This window comes from Morchella importuna (genome assembly GCF_003444635.1).
Source record: "Morchella importuna strain M04M26 chromosome Unknown Morimp01GS035, whole genome shotgun sequence".
NCBI classification, from domain to species: domain Eukaryota; kingdom Fungi; phylum Ascomycota; class Pezizomycetes; order Pezizales; family Morchellaceae; genus Morchella; species Morchella importuna.
The window spans coordinates 229,158-247,858 of NW_025763432.1; the positions used below are offsets into that span (position 1 = coordinate 229,158).

Below are 18,701 nucleotides of genomic sequence, written 5' to 3' on the forward strand. Positions count from 1 at the left end.
CAAGTAGGCGTATGTACCGTACCTATGTGTGACTTGAGATTTGAGAAAGAGCCTCTGAAGTGTGGGAAGTCTCAGAAAGAACGTCAAGTGATAATCCCGCTTATGCACTCCATATCTACGCAAATTTGACCGCAGTGGACACAACCAAATCCAGGACACACCCGAGGCCGCACTTCGGGCGTCTCCGAAGGTCCTTGCGTGATTCTCACATATACGTATCGTGCCGTAACGCACAGCACGCCATCAAGCATTACACGGTAGATGAGAAGCCTGGAGAACATAGCCGTGGAGTCATGGGGGCATGGAATGCCCAGAGGGCTCCACTCAATCAATTCATTCAGCCTTTCAAATCTCATTTCCAAGACCAACGTAGGTATTGTCTTGTCGGTCGGTGGTTGCGCAGCTCCGACTTCGCCAATAGATGGATAGACGGCACTTGCCGGAGAGGAAGACTCAGGCAAAAATAGGATGAAGAGACATGACTTCGTCTCCATCGATCCTTGTATCTCAGGGCAAACCAACCCGACGGATTGATTGCATTACAAATGCTCTCCAATTCTAGAAGCGAAATTGTGAGGCACAAGAAAGAGTGAAAGTTCTGGTTTTTTGCGAAGAGGGAAGGGAGGATGATGAAACAAACGTGGGGTTGCCCAGGTGTTTTGAGTAGATTTGAGATCTAGCGGCGTTGAACCAACCACTCGTGCTGATGTGACCTACCATACATGACATGAGAAGTGTCCACCATCGAGGATAGGTACAACATACCTACATTGGTACATCTATTCTATTCTAAGGCTCCAGAATCTGAGCAGGGAGGGAGATGAGATGTGAAGGTAGGTACATATTAAAGATACGCGATGGATGGCCAGGCCAGCGGAAGGACTGGAATCCGATTTACGGCCCGAGTTGCGGGGTTATCCATATTCAATCTGATACAGTCCAGAAGGAAAAGTAAAAGGAAAAAAAGAGAGTAAAAAAAAATCTCACTCACCCTTCCGTTTCCTCTTGACTCAAGTATTTTCGTACAGAGGGAGCGCCTGGCTGTTTCTGGCGTCTTACACTTTACAAAAAGCCGTTGGTGCATCAATCGGACCTTCGCTATTTATCACCGTTGCATGACACCTGCGCGTAGAGTAACGCAACATAGAGACGCCCTCCGAGAGCCAGCCCATCGAACCCCCTCATCGTACATAGGGGAGTTGTTTGAACCCCAGTCGGAAGGAAGAGACCCTGGCATTCGTCGAGTGAAGGTTAATACAACATCGGAGTACCAGCCTCGCCCCCCCACTACCCATTACCTACTCTGCTTGCTACCTGCCATTCCCATACTTACTTACTTTACTTGCCTTACTTTACTTATTTACCTTACCTTACTAGAAAAATCAAGCAAGCATTATTATCAAGCATACTACCAGTAAGCCGTTGCTTTCCGGATTACAACACACAACTCAGCAGCCCATAGAAAAGTCCAGAAAGAAACAAAGAAAGGAAGAGAGAGAGAGAAAGACGAAGAGCTTCTGGATAAACAGACACTACCAAACAACCAGCCTCCAGCCCCACCTTAGTTTTCACGAATGACTCCAGATACCGAGAGCAGGGCCGAGAGCTCACGCGGGACGGCCTCGCCCGCAGCCTCGTCGTCGACGTCCGCGGCGCCGGCCTCGCAGAACCCGACACATCCAAGCTTTCGGAGGTATGCTTCGATTCCTCGCCCTTTGACCTTTTGTTTTTGCGCAGAGGAGAGCCGGCGCAGAAGGGAGGGGGAGATTCGCTGACGGGAACCCGGTTTATTATTTGTGGCGCAGACAACGTGCGGCCAGAGCTTGTGAAGTGAGTGTCTAGAAAGAAACAATATTTGTGGGGCCGATTTCGTGTTGGAATGCTGCTCTTGCTTGAGAGGTCGTGGATGAAGTGATGTGAGGCTAACATTGATGCGATAGACATGCCACGCGAGAAAGGTACGGAATATTGAACTCTATGCAGGCCAACCGCAGCCAACGTCACAACCACAACGGTACTAAAGCTCAGGGCGATATTTAGGTCAGATGCGACGCAGCAAGTTTAGGTGTACCATGTACAAATTGTGTCGCATTCTCGATTGAATGCAAGATCCCGACCCCGAAACGCAAAAAGGTTGCAGGTGTGAAAGGCCGAGATGACGACAATGGGTACGACAATCAATACCTTCTATCTAGCTCAAGGGGAAGATCTCTGATAAGGAATTTTTTCTTTGTTATTTATATAGTTCAGAAAGACAGAGCTCAGTACAAGGCCCATCGCCGTCGCCGATAGAAAATACCCAGATGGATTTCAATAGAACGCCGCAAACCACTGTTTCCCCAGGACAAGACGGAACTCCGGCCGCCAATTTCCCAGAGGCTAAGTCGGCCCAGGTAATTACAGACTCGGCAACAATGACACAATTCATGAAGCCAAAGTTCGCCCGGGCACCCATCAAGGAAGCCGGAAGAGTCGCATATCTTGGTATTCTCTGTCAGGAGGGTTGAGCTGTCTAGCACCCAAAGCTGACAAATAGGCAGGCGAATCCTCAAATCTCAGCTTACTAGTCCATGACAAACATGGCACATCTGATGTCGTCCATTACCCTCTTCCTGAGAACATCCGTGGTAGTAGAGCTAGGTTAACAGAACTCGACACAATTGAGATTGACATCCTCCATCAACGAGGCGCATTCTTATTGCCGCCGAGGGCACTGTGTGATGAGCTAGTAGAGGCGTACTTCAAATGGATTGCACCCATAGTACCAGTAATCAACCGCTCACGGTTCATGCGACGATATAGAGATCCCAAGAATCCACCATCGTTGCTTCTTCTGCAGAGTGTGTTGTTGGCAGGGAGTAGGGTGTGCCAGAATCCGCAATTGATGGATACAACGGGGAGCACCACCCCGGCGGCAATGACATTTTACAAGAGAGCGAAAGCACTCTACGATGCAAATTATGAGGATGATAGAGTTACGATTGTACAGAGCTTGGTACTTATGGGATGGTATTGGGAGGGACCGGAAGGTGGATATTCTTTCTTGCCCGAACTACCGGAGGAGGAGGAGACTGACAATGGGGCTAGATGTAACGAAAAACGTGTTCTACTGGAGTCGGGTAGCTACAATTGTTGCCCAAGGCTCGGGCATGCACAGAAGGTTATACTCCCTGGAGGGGCTTCAACTATGTGATTTTTGTTAATACTGACATGCTATAGCGTTGAACACTCGCAACTCTCGCGGGCTGACAAACGCTTGTGGAAACGCATCTGGTGGACCCTTTTTACCCGTGATCGGATGGTCGCCGTAGCACTAGGTCGCCCCGTGCACATCAACACTGATGACTCGGATGTCGAGATGGTTTCCGAAGAGGACTTTCTAGATGACGAGCCTGGCTTCCCCGCCGAATACCCACCGGACCCACTCCATGTGCAATTCTTCCTCCACCATGTCAAGCTTTGTGAAATCATGGGTCTTGTGTTGTCCCAGCAATACTCTGTTGCAAGTAAAGCCCGTAGACAACACCAAATTGACCTCGTGCATAGCGATCTCGCACTGGCGGATTGGATGCTCCATGTACCTCCAGAGATGCGATATCACGTGGAGGATACAAGCCGGCAGAACTTCTGGGCGGCGTTGCTGCATAGCACCTACTATACCACACTGTGTCTGTTGCATAGAGCTCATATGCCACCTGCGACGACAAGTACAAATGGCGCGAGCTATTACACATCAATGGATGAAGCATACCCGTCACGGAATATTGCATTCAAGGCGGCAACGGCAATCACATCGATCATCGAGAATCTAATTGGCCACGACGAGCTCCGCTACTGCCCGGCGTTTGTGGTCTACAGTCTCTTTTCCGCGCTCATCATGCACGTGTATCAAACCCGCTCAACCAACCCTAGCGTCGTTGCCGAATCCAAAGAACGCATGAAGAAGTGTATGCAGGCGCTCAAAGAAGTCTCCAAGATCTGGATTGTCGCCAAAATGGTCTACACGCTCTTTGAGTCCATCTTAGGCAACAAGCACCTCGAAGAGCGCCTGCAGAAATCTGCGGGCAGGCGCCACCACAACAAGAAGCAGCAGCGAGTTGCCGCAGTCACTCCTACATCAGCTGCCCCTGCACCTACACCTACGCCCCCGCCGCCACAACCCCCGGTCTTGACGACAGAGCCAATGAAGCGCAAATTCGACGAAATGGACCTCGCCGGCATTCCCGCCGGCCCCGTGCCTACTGTCTCCTACGAGCGCTCACGCCCACAAACCCCTGTCCCGCCTTCGCTCATCCAGGACACCCTCACACCCTCGAGAGACACCTTCATGACCGGCACTCTTGGACCATCCACCCGCCCCACCACCCCCTTCCAGCCGCCGCTGAATCTTCCCCCGGGCACACCACCAGACCTGTACCTCGTCACCCGCTCCTCACCGCCCATCTCGCAGAGCCTGTGGGAGAACTTCCAGCCCAACCAGCTGTTCCCCGATGATTCGGGTATCAATTATCTCTCGCCGAGCCAGCAGAACCCGGCGCTGGATCCGCAGCTGACGCAGCAGGGGCTGCAGCCGCAGCAGCAGTTTGTGGGCGGGTTGGGTGGGTGGCCGAATCATTTTGAGGATATTGGGCAGGGGCAGCAGGGGAGTAGCCCGGAGGATACGTGGAGTAATAGTAGTAAAGGCGGGATTGTGCCGACGACGTTGAATGTGGAGGATTGGTATGTTTTCCCTAGAGTACTGGTGGGGGGATTGCAGGTTGCTAACGCGGTGTATAGGTTTAATTTCTTTGGCCTAAATGGAGAACTTAATACACTGGATAATGCTACACCGATGTAGGCTGATTGGTTGGTTGTATGTGCGAGGACTTGAAAGGGAAGGGGAGGAAGAGAGGGAGAAGTGGGAAGTAGGGGGGGGGGGGGGGAGCAGGCTTTAATCTTTATTATTTCCCCATTTTTTTTATGAATTCTCGAGTCTCTACTTCTTTTTTCATTTCGTGTAATTTTACTTTTTTCTCGGGTTGGTTGGGGTTTTTCCGCGAATTTAAAACAAAAATATGGCTATTTCTTACAAAAAAGCGCAATAGAATGAATATATGACCTTCACGGATTATCACTCGTGCGGAAATGATAAAGTGGTAGGTCTCCCACGATAATATATGCGTTAAGAGAATAATTGTATAAGTCTTTCTTATACACTGAGCTATTCTTTCGTGTCTACTATTATTAATAGCGGAATCCTGGATTATTCATTGGCACCATTGGCGAATAGTCTTTCTATTCTCTCATTGATTCCGTAGCCTATAGACAGGGCTTAATCTTGTAGACATGTATTATTTGCTTAATTCAGCGTATCAAGCGTTTTAGTCTGCCAGTAGGGGCTTGCTCAGTTATATAAGGCGGACTCCAGTTTACTTGGGGTCTAGCTTTGGAATCGACATTTGGAGAGGGAGCTTCAAATTGGGTGTTACTCTTTCTGATACATCTATTTCCAAAACCCCAGCACCACGTAGTTTGTAGATGATCGATAACCCAACCTCATGTAGGTGCTATTTGGTGTGTGGGTTAGGGTTGATTCGAAGACGACCGGTGCCAACACAGGCACTGCTGGTCAAGTTCAGTTTGTCTACGGATATATGTACAATTACCTAGAGTTTAGTCCAACAGCCTGGGCTTTGAAGGGCCACTGTAGTTCTTTCTGCCCGTTTTCTGTTGGATTTATTGACTGTGGGGTCTTGATCTCTTGAATTAGAGAGCGTGGGGGACATGCAGCTAGTGGTGGGGGCCAATAAGGTGTCAGGGTTAGGGGACCAATGCAGGGTGCATACTTAGTTGGAGATCCAACCAACCACCAAAAGCTAGCAGACCTCAAGTCTTCAGGAATAGACAGAACACACACACACAGTTCTATTCCCATTCCCGCCAATTGCACACCAAAAACACCACAGCCATGTCCTTCACCCCTACCACCGCGATCGCGACAGTCGCAGAAACAACCCCCACCCCCGCCAGCAACAGCATCCCCGCCTCTCTCCCGCCGCCAGAGTCCACACACCCAGAGCACCAGTACCTCTCACTCGTACGCCGCATCCTCACCGAAGGCGAGCACCGCCCTGACCGGTACCTCCACCCCTCCCTCCCCCCTCCCTCCCTCTGCCCCCAATTGACCAACAGCACCGTACTAACACCCCCCCCCCAGAACAGGCACAGGCACCCTCGCCCTGTTCGCCCCCCCACAGCTCCGCTTCTCCCTCCGCAACAACACCTTCCCCCTCCTCACCACCAAGCGCGTCCACACCCGCGCCATCCTCCACGAACTCCTCTGGTTCATCTCCGGCTCCACCTCCTCGCTCCCGCTGTCCGCCCTCGGCGTCAAGATCTGGGACGCAAACGGGTCGCGCGCCGCGCTCGACAAGCTCGGCTTCACGGACCGCGCCGTCGGCGACCTCGGCCCCGTGTACGGGTTCCAGTGGCGCCATTTCGGCGCCGAGTACCGCGGCCCCGACGCGGACTATGCGGGGCAGGGGGTGGACCAGCTGGCGGCCGTCATCAATACGCTCAAGACGAACCCGTATGATAGGAGGATTATCATGAGTGCGTGGAACCCGGCGGATCTGGGGAAGATGGCGCTGCCGCCGTGTCATATGTTTGCGCAGTTCTATGTGGGCTATCCCGGCGGGAAGGGGGGTAGGGGGGAGCTGAGCTGCGTGCTGTATCAGAGGTCGTGTGATATGGGGCTGGGCGTGCCGTTTAATATTGCGTCGTATGCGGCGCTGACGAGGATGGTGGCGGGCGTGTGTGGGTTGGATCCCGGCGAGTTTGTGCATACGATGGGCGATGCGCATGTGTATGTGGACCATGTGGATGCGCTGAAGGTGCAGGTGGAGAGGGAGCCGAGGCCGTTTCCGAAGTTGGTGGTGAGGGAGAGGAGCGGCATTGATGAGTATGTGTTTGAGGATTTTGAGATTGTGGGGTATGAGCCGTGGCCGGCGATTAAGATGAATATGAGCGTTTAGACCGGGGTGGGGGGTGGTTTGGCTTAGTTTAGAGGGGTTTGGGATGGTTTTGCTTTTAATGATACCTGAACTGCATCGAATGGATTGATGCCAATGATCGATATTCCCGAAAATTTATAATAGTGACCTAACTACATGTATAGAAACTGCAGCCTTACTCTATCAGTACAAGGCCCTATCCTATCCGCCCGCAGAGATTAGTATGCATTACTACTACATGTAGTGTAACCAAAAGGGGCCCACTCCCAAATTTCCCGCACAGCAATCATTTCCGCCCACCACCAACCACTTAAGCCCACGGCCTTCCCGGGGCCAAGTTATTGTCAGGTTCCAAAAATAACCGGTGGTGCACCTCACGACAACGTCGAAACCCGCTTCACCCAGCAACCAGGAGAGCAATTGAATAATTTTTAAGTCTCCTAAACGGAGCTAGATGCTTGAAAAGAATGGACTTATATACCCCTCTGACCTCGGGGGGGTCTCGGTGTGAGGTTTCTTCGCGGGACAGTTTTGGTTGCTATGGGTCTCACGGGATGCTAGTGATCGGTTATCTTCTGGAACCAGGCAATACATGCACGCGTGCATGTGGTTAACACACAGTTAGTACACGTAGTTTATCCGGTGTGTTATCCGGAAATGATAAGATCAACCCGCTGCTAGCTGAAGCAGCAGCAGCAGACCGGGGTATGATTTACGACCTGTGGTTTTGGATTTGGGGTTTGGTTGGCGTGGGATATGTAAGTGCGTGGTGGATGTTGGGAGGGAGTCATGGACTATCACTCACCCACCCGCCCGCCCGCCTAATCCGTCACGGCACTAGCAGCGGGGCCGACCGACTGGCCGGCTGACCGACTGATAGTACGTAGCGGGGTTTGTGGTATCAATGCTAGATAACGATAGCGATAATGGCGGTGGCAATGGCAATGATGATGTCAATGGCAATGATCATGGTGCTAATATAATAATTACTACCTACCTACCTACCTCCACAGCACACCCCGCACCCCAAAACGCAAGGAAACACTACGAAGGAGGCAATATAGTATAAAAAAGAGGTCCCATCTAATTTGACTTAACCTACAAAAAAAAACCAATGATCAGAGTAACAAATGAAACAACAACTTTCGAGCGAGAGAGCGAGATAGTAGTAGAACAGCAGATAGAAAGAAAAATGCCACCAAAAAAACACACAAAACAAAAGGAACGAGGGTTGAGGATTGATTAGACTGCAGCAAACGCGGAAATGGAAACGGAAACGGAAAAAAGATGCATAGGATAGGAAAGTAAACAGATACAGATGGATGAAAAAAATAACCCCCTAGTACGCCGCGGACAGAAGAAAGACAGAGCAGAACAGAGCAGAACAGAGCTACCACCTAGACAAAAAGAAAAGAGAAAAAACAGCTATAAAAAAAAAGAGGAAGGGCCCCACTACAACACCTTCCTCCTCTCCCCCTCCCTCCTCGGTAACCGCTCCCTCACCACCCTCCTCTCCACGCCCGTCCCCCCACCACTCCCACCCCCCGCAGCCCTTCCACCTCCCCCTCCACCCCCACCACTCCCACCACTAAAGCTCCTCTCCATCCCCTGTCCCCCACCCTCATCAAACCCCAGCCGCTGCGTCAACTCAATCAAATCCCCACCCACAAAATCCGACGCCTTGACCGTCCACCGCCTCACGAACCCCTCCACAACACTACCAACATTCTCGAGCCCCACGGCCGTGTCCTGCGCGAGCTCGCTGAGCGTCTTGAAGGTCGGCCCGATGGTCACCGTCTGTTCGCTTGTGTGGCCCCCACTGTGGCCCCCATGGTGGGTGTGCGTGGTGTGCGGGTGCAGGTCGCCGACGCCGGCGGTCATGCCCCGGAATACGTCGGCCGGCGGGTCGTCGGAGGGGGGAGAGACGCTGTGCGTGTGCGTGTGGGTGTGGGTGTGGGAGCGCCGCCGCCGCGGTGGGAAGTGCGAGAGTTTTTTGCGCGGCAGGCGTGCAATCTGGACGGTGCCGACGTGGGGGATGGTGACATATGAGTGGTGCTTGTAGCGTCTCTGCTTGTCCCCTCCATCTTCCCCCTCCCTCGCCCCTTCTCCATCTGCTCCCTTCTGCCCCTCCGCCTGCGGCGTCGGCGGCGGGGCGGGGACGGTGGCCCCCTTGGTCCCGCACTCATCAACAGGCAGCAGCAGCGTCTTGCGGCTGCCGACGCCGTCTTGCGCCCACATGCCGTTTGCGCGGCGTAGGGCGTCGCGGCTGGTGTTGTATGTGATTGCGATGCCTTCGAGCGTGTCGGTGGGCTTCACGGGGTGCACGTAGACCAGTGTTGACTGCTCCTCCCCCTCCTCCTCGGGGGTGGTGTCGGGGTCGGGGGATGTGGCCCGTTTGTGCTGCGGGGGGTGGGGGGCATCGTCGCGTCGGCGGCCGCGGCGCCGTGGGTGTGTGCTGCTGCTGCTGGGGGCGGGGGCGGGGTCGTCGGGTGGGGCGAGGACGCTGGTGAGCCACTGGACGCCCCAGGTGCTGGTGGTGCTGGAGGTGGAGGTTGTGCGGCTCATTGCGGTGCTGCCATTGCCGCTGCCGACGCCGCTGCGGGAGGAGGCGGTGCGGGACATGGCGGTGGTGGTGGGGGGGCCATGGGGGGCGGCGAGGTTGGGGCTCTTGCTTTTGCGGCGGGTGGGGGTGGGGCGGCGGAGAGGGGGGTGGAGCTGGTTGTGGTGGTGGTCGTGCTGGTGGATGGGCGGGGCATCCTAGCTATAGCTAGCGGCGGGGCGGGGAGGGGGATGGGAGCGGGGGGCGGCGATGCATGTAACGATGCTGCTGCTGCTGCGGTGTGTGGGGTGTGTGGGTGTGGGTGTGGGTGTGGTGGTGGGTATTGGGGTTGGTGGTGGTGAGGTGAGGTGAGGTGAGGTGAGGTGAGGTTGTGAATGGTTAGTTGTGAAGAAGAGTTGAGTTGTGGTTGAGTCTGTGTGTGCCTGGTTGTACTGTGTGTGGCTGTAGCTAGGGTTTGGTGTTTGGTGTGGGCCGGGAGAGCTCGGATAAAGAGCTGTGTGTTCTGTGTGTTCTGTGTGTCTGTTCTGTGTCTGTTCTGTCTGTTCTGTCTGTTCTGTTCTGTCGGTCGTCAGTCAGGTACGAGGGGTCGATCGCTGCAAAGGCAAAGGCAACTGCAACGGAGATCTGGGACCTGAATTGCTGCGGGTTCTGGGGGGTCTGGCTGCCTGTTTGTCACGAATGCTGCCAAACAAACAAGCAGAGTTTTTTTTTCCTCTTCCTCTTTTTCCCTTTTCTCCTTCTGTCTTGTCCCGTGAGGGTTAAAAAAAAAAAAAAAAAAAAAGCACAGGAGGAGGCACGGGTGTGTGTGTGTGCGGGAGGTAGTAGCAAGGGAAGGTGAGTACCAAGTGCAAGGGAGCGAGGGAGCGAGGTAGAGTAACAACGGTACAAGAGAGAAGAAGAGGGCGGAGTGGGTGTTAATTACGAAATCTCTGTCTAACTAGCTGCGCTGGGTGGATTGACCGGGCCTGAGCGGTAGCGCCTATTAATATGGCCTGGCTGGCACAGCTAGCACTCTACTCTAGCTACTAGGTGCAATTAGAGTAATTTGTCTGTCTATCTTTCTGTCTGTCTCGATAACTACATGCATCGCCCGCCGTGTGCTGCAATTGGGGTTTGCTGTGTGGTTTACTTATCGGCCCGCGAGCAGAGGCTCCTCCTGATACTGGTCTTGGTGCAGATAGCTAGGTGTTCAGAGTCTCTCTCTGCTGTGTGCGGTCGGCCCTGCAGACCCGATCGAGGGGGAGCACCAAGCTAGTGCCGCGCTGGGAAAAGCAATTATTGGATGCAGGCCCGGCCCCCGGTTACTCTAGGAAGGGAGGTGGGGGGGGGGGGGAGGCTTGGCGCGGTATATGCTAAACAGTGGTACCGGTTGATTAATTAATTTGTAGATACTTACTTGGCTGGAGGTTATATGTGTAGTGAGAGGGGTATATGTGTGGTGAGAAGGGTATATGTGTAGGTAGGTAGGTAGGTAGGTGGAATTGGGTTTGTGGGGGCGAACGAAAGATGGTGTTTTGTACTGGAAGTTGCGGGTTGTAGGGGTGCATCCGGCCTTGGGTTTCAGTAGAGGGACAGAACAGACAGCTATACCTATTCTATGCGTAGAATACAAGACGGCCCTATGGCCGTATTTTCCAGGGCACCCCAGTATCAGACTGTCTCCAATTAACCCCCCCTCCCCATCCCATCGTGGCTCCATTACGTAACACAGTAGGCTCGAGTGATAGCTCATGAAGAAAGTCATCCCAACTCACCTGTGGTGGATGCTGGACTGTGTCAATGGTGAAGTAGCTTGCTACTATGAAGTAAGGGGATGGGTACGATAAGCCCGTGTCTGTCGTCTGTGGATAGGGGGCGTCGATGGGTTGGAATCTCAGAGAAATGTTTATTTTAATAATAGAATAGAACTGAGGAGGTAGAAGAAAAGAAGAAAAAGGTGTTCAGTTTGAGAGTGGATATAAGCGGGATTCGGACTGTCATCATAAGTTTCCTAAACCGGAGGCGTAGACCACTATAAAAACAGAACTTGGAAGGACTGCGTGGTGGGGAAGATGGTAAACGCACACGTAGACGTAGACGTAGGCTCGTCCCCAACCTGTCTACTTTCACGCCCCCAGAGGACGCTTGCTGTAAGTAACGGGCTGGGTATGAGACTAACTTAGACGTAGTCTCGTACCCATCCATCCCGTATTTGCACTGCCAGGCTAGCTGCTCACCAGTTGGGCCCAACAAGCCGTCTATACTTGTATGCCCCACTACCCCGCCATCCATCCATCCATCCACCCCTCTTCTCACCATCCCTCACCGACACTTTTTTCATCCACTCATTTATCTTCGACCATTTCTCGACAGCACTTCCTACCATCACCATCGCCACCACTATCACCACCACCACCAACAACAACCAACAAAGCCAGAGTCAATGGAGGTATGCCAACAACATCACTGCTGATGGAGATGATGTACTAATGCTCTTTCAGATGGACAGAGATCGGTGGCGGAGAGGTGGATGGAAATGAAGAGTTGTATGTGCACCCTTTTCTCAGGTAGAGTCGCTTCTCGTCTTTTATTTTCTTTACCATTGTGTTTTCCCCGCCGTGCCTTTTCCTCTGTGGCTGTTATGGTGTTTTATCCCATCCTCCTCATCTCTCTACCATATTGCCTTTACGGTGCGTATCTCCCGCATGTCCTCTCCTGCGTATGGCACTACTACCTTATTTAGTCTTTCTTTATCCATCTCCATCTTCCTTGCGTTGTCTCTGCAACATCTTTCTCTCCTGTGTCCTTCCATGCTCTTCACCACCATGATTCCCTCTGTTGTGTACTTCGATACCCGTCTTCTGCCCTTTGCACACTCTTTTGTGGTTGTGTTTAAGCCTGCTCTTCCCGAGTCATCTTGGTCGTTTCTTGTTTTTTTCTTTCTTTCTCAACAGACACTGTATCGTATCTTGAAGCTGCGCTAACGCAATTTCTAGATCCAGAAAGTCAGCCTACATGTAGCTCTGCCAATCTATCAGATAGAAAACGCCCGTATTGGAGCTTTGGCGCTAGCGGGATGCTGTCAGAGGTGGGGTCAGTCCAGTTAAAGCAGTCGGTTTATCTCCATTTTCCCTTTTTTTTCTTGGGTCCTGCCATGTTTTTTCTTCCCAGTTTCTCTTGATAGTTCCTCTTCATATTCCCGCCTTTACTATTCTTACCGCACATATCTGCAGGCCCAATCCTAGTCCATGTTTTATTGCTTTATCCTTTCTTTATATACCCTACTATATTCTTGGTTATTATTGCCACCGCGTTGTTCTCTATATATTCCCCATCCCTTTACCCATTTCTCCATTTCTCCGCACTCTTTTTTGTTCCCTAAATGTGTTTCTCCTCCTCTATCCTCTCGTATCATTTTCCTAGGCATGATATTTACCTTTCACTGCCATACAACGACGCCCCGCAGCGTATCCCAGCGCACTGCAAGCTTTATCATGTAGGTCCAGGATTGCTGGCGGCAGAAATACTGTGTGTCGTAAGTCGATACTTGTGTCTTCAGCTTTGCGGGCTTTTCTTGCTATTCTTACTCCATCCCCACCCCATTCCCATTCTCCTTCAATATATTTTTCATATCTTCCCCCAGGAGATCCACAACCCACACCCACCCTCTCCGTCTAGATCCAACTACATGCAATAAAGTTCTCACATGGTCATCCCGCATATACAGCCCCAGATTCACCACTAGCACCCGTGATCCTGTAGTATGTGTCGCGCGTCATGGTTGGTTACGCCCTTGCGCTGCACACCAGATGTGCGACGCATTGCTGGATGATGGGGTGCTTTTAGGTGAGTCTGGTGGGAGCGGGATTGGGAGTGGGGTCTGGGGGGTGGTGGGCGTTCGATATAACTACTCGTTGGAGAACCAACGATAAAGGGTTTAATGGCTATTCATAAGGGTTAGAGTTGCTGGATGATGGGGTGCTTTTGTGTGGTTCTGGCGGGATCGAGTCTCATGGGTGAAGATTATGGGGGTCAGTGGGATAGTGGTTTCAAGTTAATGGGTGGTCACCTCAAGATAACTAGTAACTGCTTTTAGAGCAGCCAACTATAAAGGTTTACTATATAACGATCAGAGCTGATTATCTGGGGAATGCTACCCAGTAGTCACTCTTATTGGTGAAGATACTGATAAGGAACTTGGGATGCTGAATATATTTATTCCACAGGAACATCTCGTGATCCAGTAGTATGTGTTACTTTCCTGTTGTCGTTTCTGTGACGATGCACCAGACAAGTGAGACTGCTGGATAATGGGGATGTTCTTGTGTGGATATGTTAGACTTGGGAACCTCAGTCTATAAACGAAAGGGTTCGAAAAGACTCGATTATAAGTACAGTTCTGCAGCTTATATGGACTTGAGGTGGCCACCCGATACTCCTTGGACCGGTGGCAGCGCAGAGCAAAAAGTCACATAATCTCTTTTGCTGGTGAAGATGCTACCTTATATATGGCTATCAAAAAGAAGTTTGAACGAGAAAAGGGAACAGATCCGGAGGGAATTGGCCACGATATCGACCAAGTGTGGATAATTCGGTGGCTTCAAATTAATTACTCCTAGGGTGTGGAACGAACAGCTCTTCCTGGAAAGATTTATAGCCATCGACGAACAACTAACTAAGTAAGAACAGCTTCTCATTGCCAGAAATGGGGGTTAAAGATGTATCGATCTACTAGTGGAAGAGATATAGCTATCTACCGGTAAACAATATTTTCGGTGTTAGCTGATGTTTTATGGATTTAGTTCCTGTGAGCAACAGGCCTAATAAGTATAGGTAGTGGGGAATGGTTCTATACACTAAATATCTGGGAAATATGTATTATGCTGCAGCGGGATTCCGCACGTTAGATGCGATGGGGCGGACGAAGTGGTCTTGTCGTTTCCAAGCCCGCACTAATCATAACTACCATATCTCAGGGTCGTAGCCAAGGATATACGACTTAGCTTATCATCTCTCTATCCACGACTGTAGTCTGGCCCTGCTAGAGATCTGTTTATAGGAAACACCAAAACCATAATGAGAGCGGGCATCAGAGGACTTCAATACCCAAGGATATCGCTGATATATGGACAAGTTCAAGTTTGGGCGTATGGCGACAACGTGGCTGGAAGCAAACACCCCATGCTTCGTCATGGCTAGAAACTGCGGAGGCATGCATATACAAGACCTTCACCAAACAGAATAGGCCCAAGACAAAAAAAGCTGGTGTCAGTCCAAGATTACAAGCGACCCAAATGACTGCGCCTAAACCCTGTCTTTGGCAATCATTAGGATGCATATAGCTATACTCGATACTCGCACCAGCACAGAGATATCTAGAGGCGGCGAGGGAGTAGAACGGCTATTCATACAGGATATAGGAAACATATCACCGCAGGGATAATGTTATACACTGCGAGTGAAAGAGTCTATACGACTGCAGTTGCCGTATTTGCCAGGAGATAGCTGAAGCTGGCACAAAGGCACAAGAAACCTGTTATAGACTGCTGTACAAAATAATAATAAAATAAATAAAAATAAAAAAAATCAATAGTAATAGCCGCTACAGAACATAAGCCGAAACTTCAGCTAGCTACTATAATACACCCTATTTTCTTAACGCAACCCCCCCAAAAAAAAACCCTGGGTTTCGGTTTCAGGGTGGATGAAAGGGCTTAAATAAGTGAATGAGACATACCCAATAAGAATATCAAAAATAAAAATCAATAAACAGACTAAAACTAAAAGTCCGGGACACTTTCCAAAAACGGTGGGCCTCACTCGTGGTGGTGGTGGTCTATCTAGTAGAATTCCAATCACAAATCATCACTCGCTGCCCACTACTCGCAACATTAGGTCAAGTATATCTGTCTGTACCGTGTTACTAGGATAATATATTGCAACTCTAGCAAAGTCCTGGAATGCGGGTTTGAGATGCGGGTAAAATCTTGAGGGCCGTTGCATGGTGCTAAATAAAGCCGGCCGGGAGACTCTTGGTTGAAGCTAGGTAGGTACTGTGGATTAAGACGCCCTGGCAGATTGTGTGAATCTCTAAACAGGGGCTCTCTATGGTATATCCGGCGCAGGTTTGATCGTGAGACGTTTCTACGGATATAATGGATCGAAAGAGCACTCCCGTTTAGGTCATGGGGCTGGTTTCCCTATCTATCTAGTTAGTCCGTTGAATTATCGGACGACAGGGTTTGGGATTTGTGGGCGGGGGGTTATATAGCTATTACGAACCGAAAGCAAAGTTCCTCCTCTTTCTTGCGCCGGAAGATGAGCATGGGGGATATACATTCCAGAGCATAGCATACATAGCTGTTAGGCATCTAGAGTAGACGCTACCCTGGTTTTTGATAACGGTGTCTCTAGCTGGATCTGTGTTGCGCAGTGCTACCAAATATCCATGGACTCATGAAGGTTAATAGGCATAACACTCGTACACGTTTGTAAGGGTTCTGGCTAATGCTCTGCTCTAAATGTGCTTTGTCTAGCTACATTATACTTAATTAATGTGCGGAGAGGACCCGGTTCTAAGATTCTGGTGCGGATACTACGGTCGACCCCAACTTTTCATACACATATGCCTTTGGATATCATTTCTTATCATACAAGTACATCAAAAAAAGGAGAGCTACATTACACAGGCCTAGGGGTATAGGTATAGGCTACTCAAAAGCACCACTCACTCACTCACTCACTCACTCACTCACTCACCCCCGCCAACTCCACCAACGCAGCCTCAAACGCCCTCACGGCACCAGCCAACACCCCCTCCTCTATAATCCCCTCCTGCACACAAACACAAACACACATCTCCCCGCCCGCCACACTCACCACACTAAACTCCACCGCACACCCGGTCACACTCGCACTCTGGCTAAATATGGCCCTGCTAATGCCCCATCCACCCTGCTCCTCAGAGGTATTCTTGAGCACCCCCAGATTGGACACCTCGATGCTGTGCTCCCTCCGCGTGCCTAGCTTGCCCAGGAAATACTTCTCATAGTCGCTCAGATACTTGAGCAGCCCCGTATCCGTATCCTTCGTCCCCGCCTCCACCGCCCTCCGCAGCACCGCCCCACACCGCTTGGCCACCGCCCACACATCCGCCGTCGCCTCGCGCTCATGAACCACCGGCACAGAGCACACCAGAACGCCCATCGTGTCCTCCCCCGCGCCGGGTATAAACCTCCTCATATCGATGGCCGCCGTCGTCGACAGCGTCTGCCACCCCTCCTCCCCCCCTTCCTCCAACACGCCGAAAAAAGCCCTCGCAAGCACCGCCTGCAGCAGTGCCGTCACCGTTGTCCCCTCCCGCCGACACGCACCCACCACACCCGCCACTACCCCCGCTGGGAACACAACCGTCCGGATAACGTTCTTGAGCGGGATCTGGATCGGCCCACCGCTCCAGTGCCCTGCCGCCACCACAACAGCGGACTTTAGGGACCAGAGCAGTGACCACATCCGTGACATGGACGTCGACAGCGACACGAGGCCTTCCAGCGGCGGGGGCAGTGGTAGCTCCGGCGGCACAACCACGCTGTCCACCTCTTCTTCCCCCTCCCCGTGCGGCGACGGGGAATTCAGGGCGCGCAGCAGCGCGCGGTGGAACGCGAGGCCTGTGGCGCCGTCGCCGAGCGCGTGGTGGTAGATGAAGGCCAGGTCGACGCCGCGACCGGCGGAGTCGGGCGTGTGTGGAGTGATGAGGACGAGGCGCCAGAGCGGGAGGCGGCCGAGGTTGTGGAACTTTGTGTTGTGCTGTGAGGAGAGGATGCTGTCGAGTTCGGCGAGCTCGGCGGCGGGGGAGGTTGTGGGGGCGTGTAGGCGGGTGGTGGTGACGAGGTCGTTGAGGTCGACGGTGGGGAGGCGGGCGAAGGTGGGGTGTGGGGTGTGTTCGTTGAGGACGGTGGTGGTGAGGTGGGGGTGGGTGGTGAGGAGGGTTGTGAGGGCGCGGTAGAGGGTGGGTTTGGTGAGTGGGGTGGAGGTGGGGGTGGTGTAGCGAGCGGTGATGATGACGTTGATGTAGAAGCTGAGATTGTGACGGACGGTGGACCATTTCTCGAGCATGCCTGGTGGGGCGGGGGGGGGGGGGGGGTTAGCTGGGGGCTTCCGAACCAGGACGGGAGGCAACAGAGGGTCTTCTTACCAACTGGGCGGAGGGGCTGGGCAATGTTCTCCGTCATTGTGGGCGTGGTCGTGGTGGTGGTGGAGTTGGAGTTGGAATTGGTGGTGCTGTGTGCTGCTGCTGCTGCTGCTGCTTCCAGAGAGAAGTCATGGCCAGGAGCTGAGAGAGCTCCCCTTCCCTTCTTTAACAACTTGCTATCCTCCTCTTCTTCTACCCGGGTTGCTAACTAATTGGCATCCCTGCAGGCTTCCGGGATGGATGGAGAGTACCTGCATAATTGGCGTTGCTGCCCAGCCGCGGAAAGCGCAGGGGTGCATATTGTATTATTCGAGAGACTTTCTATATACATGTATGTACGGCGTGGAGTAGCATCCGGGCCGAGCTAGGGTGGGGTGGGGGGAGCATGTTGATTGCATGTTGATTGTGATGTGATGTGATGTGATGTGATGTGATGTGCTTGACTCGATGATACATGTACAGGTATCTGCCGATATGTTCGGTACATGTAGTTAACATGCATTAACTAGATGATGACCTTTTGTAGGAGGTGTCTCGGAAGTATCGATCGATGGTGATGATGATGCTATTATATTGGGAGGTTCGGAGGGATCCAACCTCCCTTAAATACTACTCTACCAGCGTGTCACAATGACTACACGTCTCCTCTGCCACGACAGTCGTGACTGCTATTGTACACATTGCATAGTTAAACGGTCGAGACTACAGCATTACAACATGACTGACAAGCACAGCACTAAAACTACATACCACTCACTACATGTACATACCAACATGCCAGACAAACACAACCTACATGTACCTACCAACCAGGGCGACAATTTCAACCCCGCCCCTAGGCCTGCCGCCTTCACGTTCACGATATAACTACACCGTACTGCCGGCCCCTGGGTCCTCCAGGACGGAATTAACTATCTACAATTAACCTACACGTATTCTTCGCCCCAACCCAAAACCAAGGGTGAATGGCATGGACACG

At 51.9% G+C, this 18,701-nt stretch overlaps 4 protein-coding genes across 4 annotated transcripts; 2 read left to right on the plus strand and 2 right to left on the minus strand.

The window, feature by feature from the left end:
- Positions 1 to 1,574: 1,574 nt before the first annotated feature.
- On the plus strand, positions 1,575 to 4,837 carry LAJ45_09303 (uncharacterized protein; the record flags this gene model as incomplete). Its single annotated transcript, XM_046118846.1, has 9 exons — positions 1,575 to 1,693; positions 1,806 to 1,830; positions 1,941 to 1,958; positions 2,041 to 2,168; positions 2,246 to 2,484; positions 2,541 to 3,029; positions 3,088 to 3,160; positions 3,220 to 4,719; positions 4,777 to 4,837. 9 exons carry the CDS (start codon positions 1,575 to 1,577, stop codon positions 4,835 to 4,837), a joined length of 2,652 nt encoding a protein of 883 aa, XP_045967924.1.
- A 1,110-nt stretch (positions 4,838 to 5,947) lies between these two features.
- On the plus strand, positions 5,948 to 7,013 carry LAJ45_09304 (uncharacterized protein; the record flags this gene model as incomplete). The annotated part of the gene is made up of 2 exons (XM_046118847.1): positions 5,948 to 6,117; positions 6,197 to 7,013. The coding sequence occupies 2 exons, from the start codon at positions 5,948 to 5,950 to the stop codon at positions 7,011 to 7,013; spliced, it is 987 nt and encodes a 328-aa protein (XP_045967925.1).
- A 1,431-nt stretch (positions 7,014 to 8,444) lies between these two features.
- LAJ45_09305 (uncharacterized protein) lies at positions 8,445 to 9,614 on the minus strand (the record flags this gene model as incomplete). Its single annotated transcript, XM_046118848.1, has 1 exon — positions 8,445 to 9,614. One exon carries the CDS (start codon positions 9,612 to 9,614, stop codon positions 8,445 to 8,447), a length of 1,170 nt encoding a protein of 389 aa, XP_045967926.1.
- A 6,664-nt stretch (positions 9,615 to 16,278) lies between these two features.
- Positions 16,279 to 17,762, minus strand: LAJ45_09306 (uncharacterized protein; the record flags this gene model as incomplete). Its single annotated transcript, XM_046118849.1, has 2 exons — positions 16,279 to 17,648; positions 17,726 to 17,762. 2 exons carry the CDS (start codon positions 17,760 to 17,762, stop codon positions 16,279 to 16,281), a joined length of 1,407 nt encoding a protein of 468 aa, XP_045967927.1.
- Between the last annotated feature and the right edge of the window lie 939 nt (positions 17,763 to 18,701).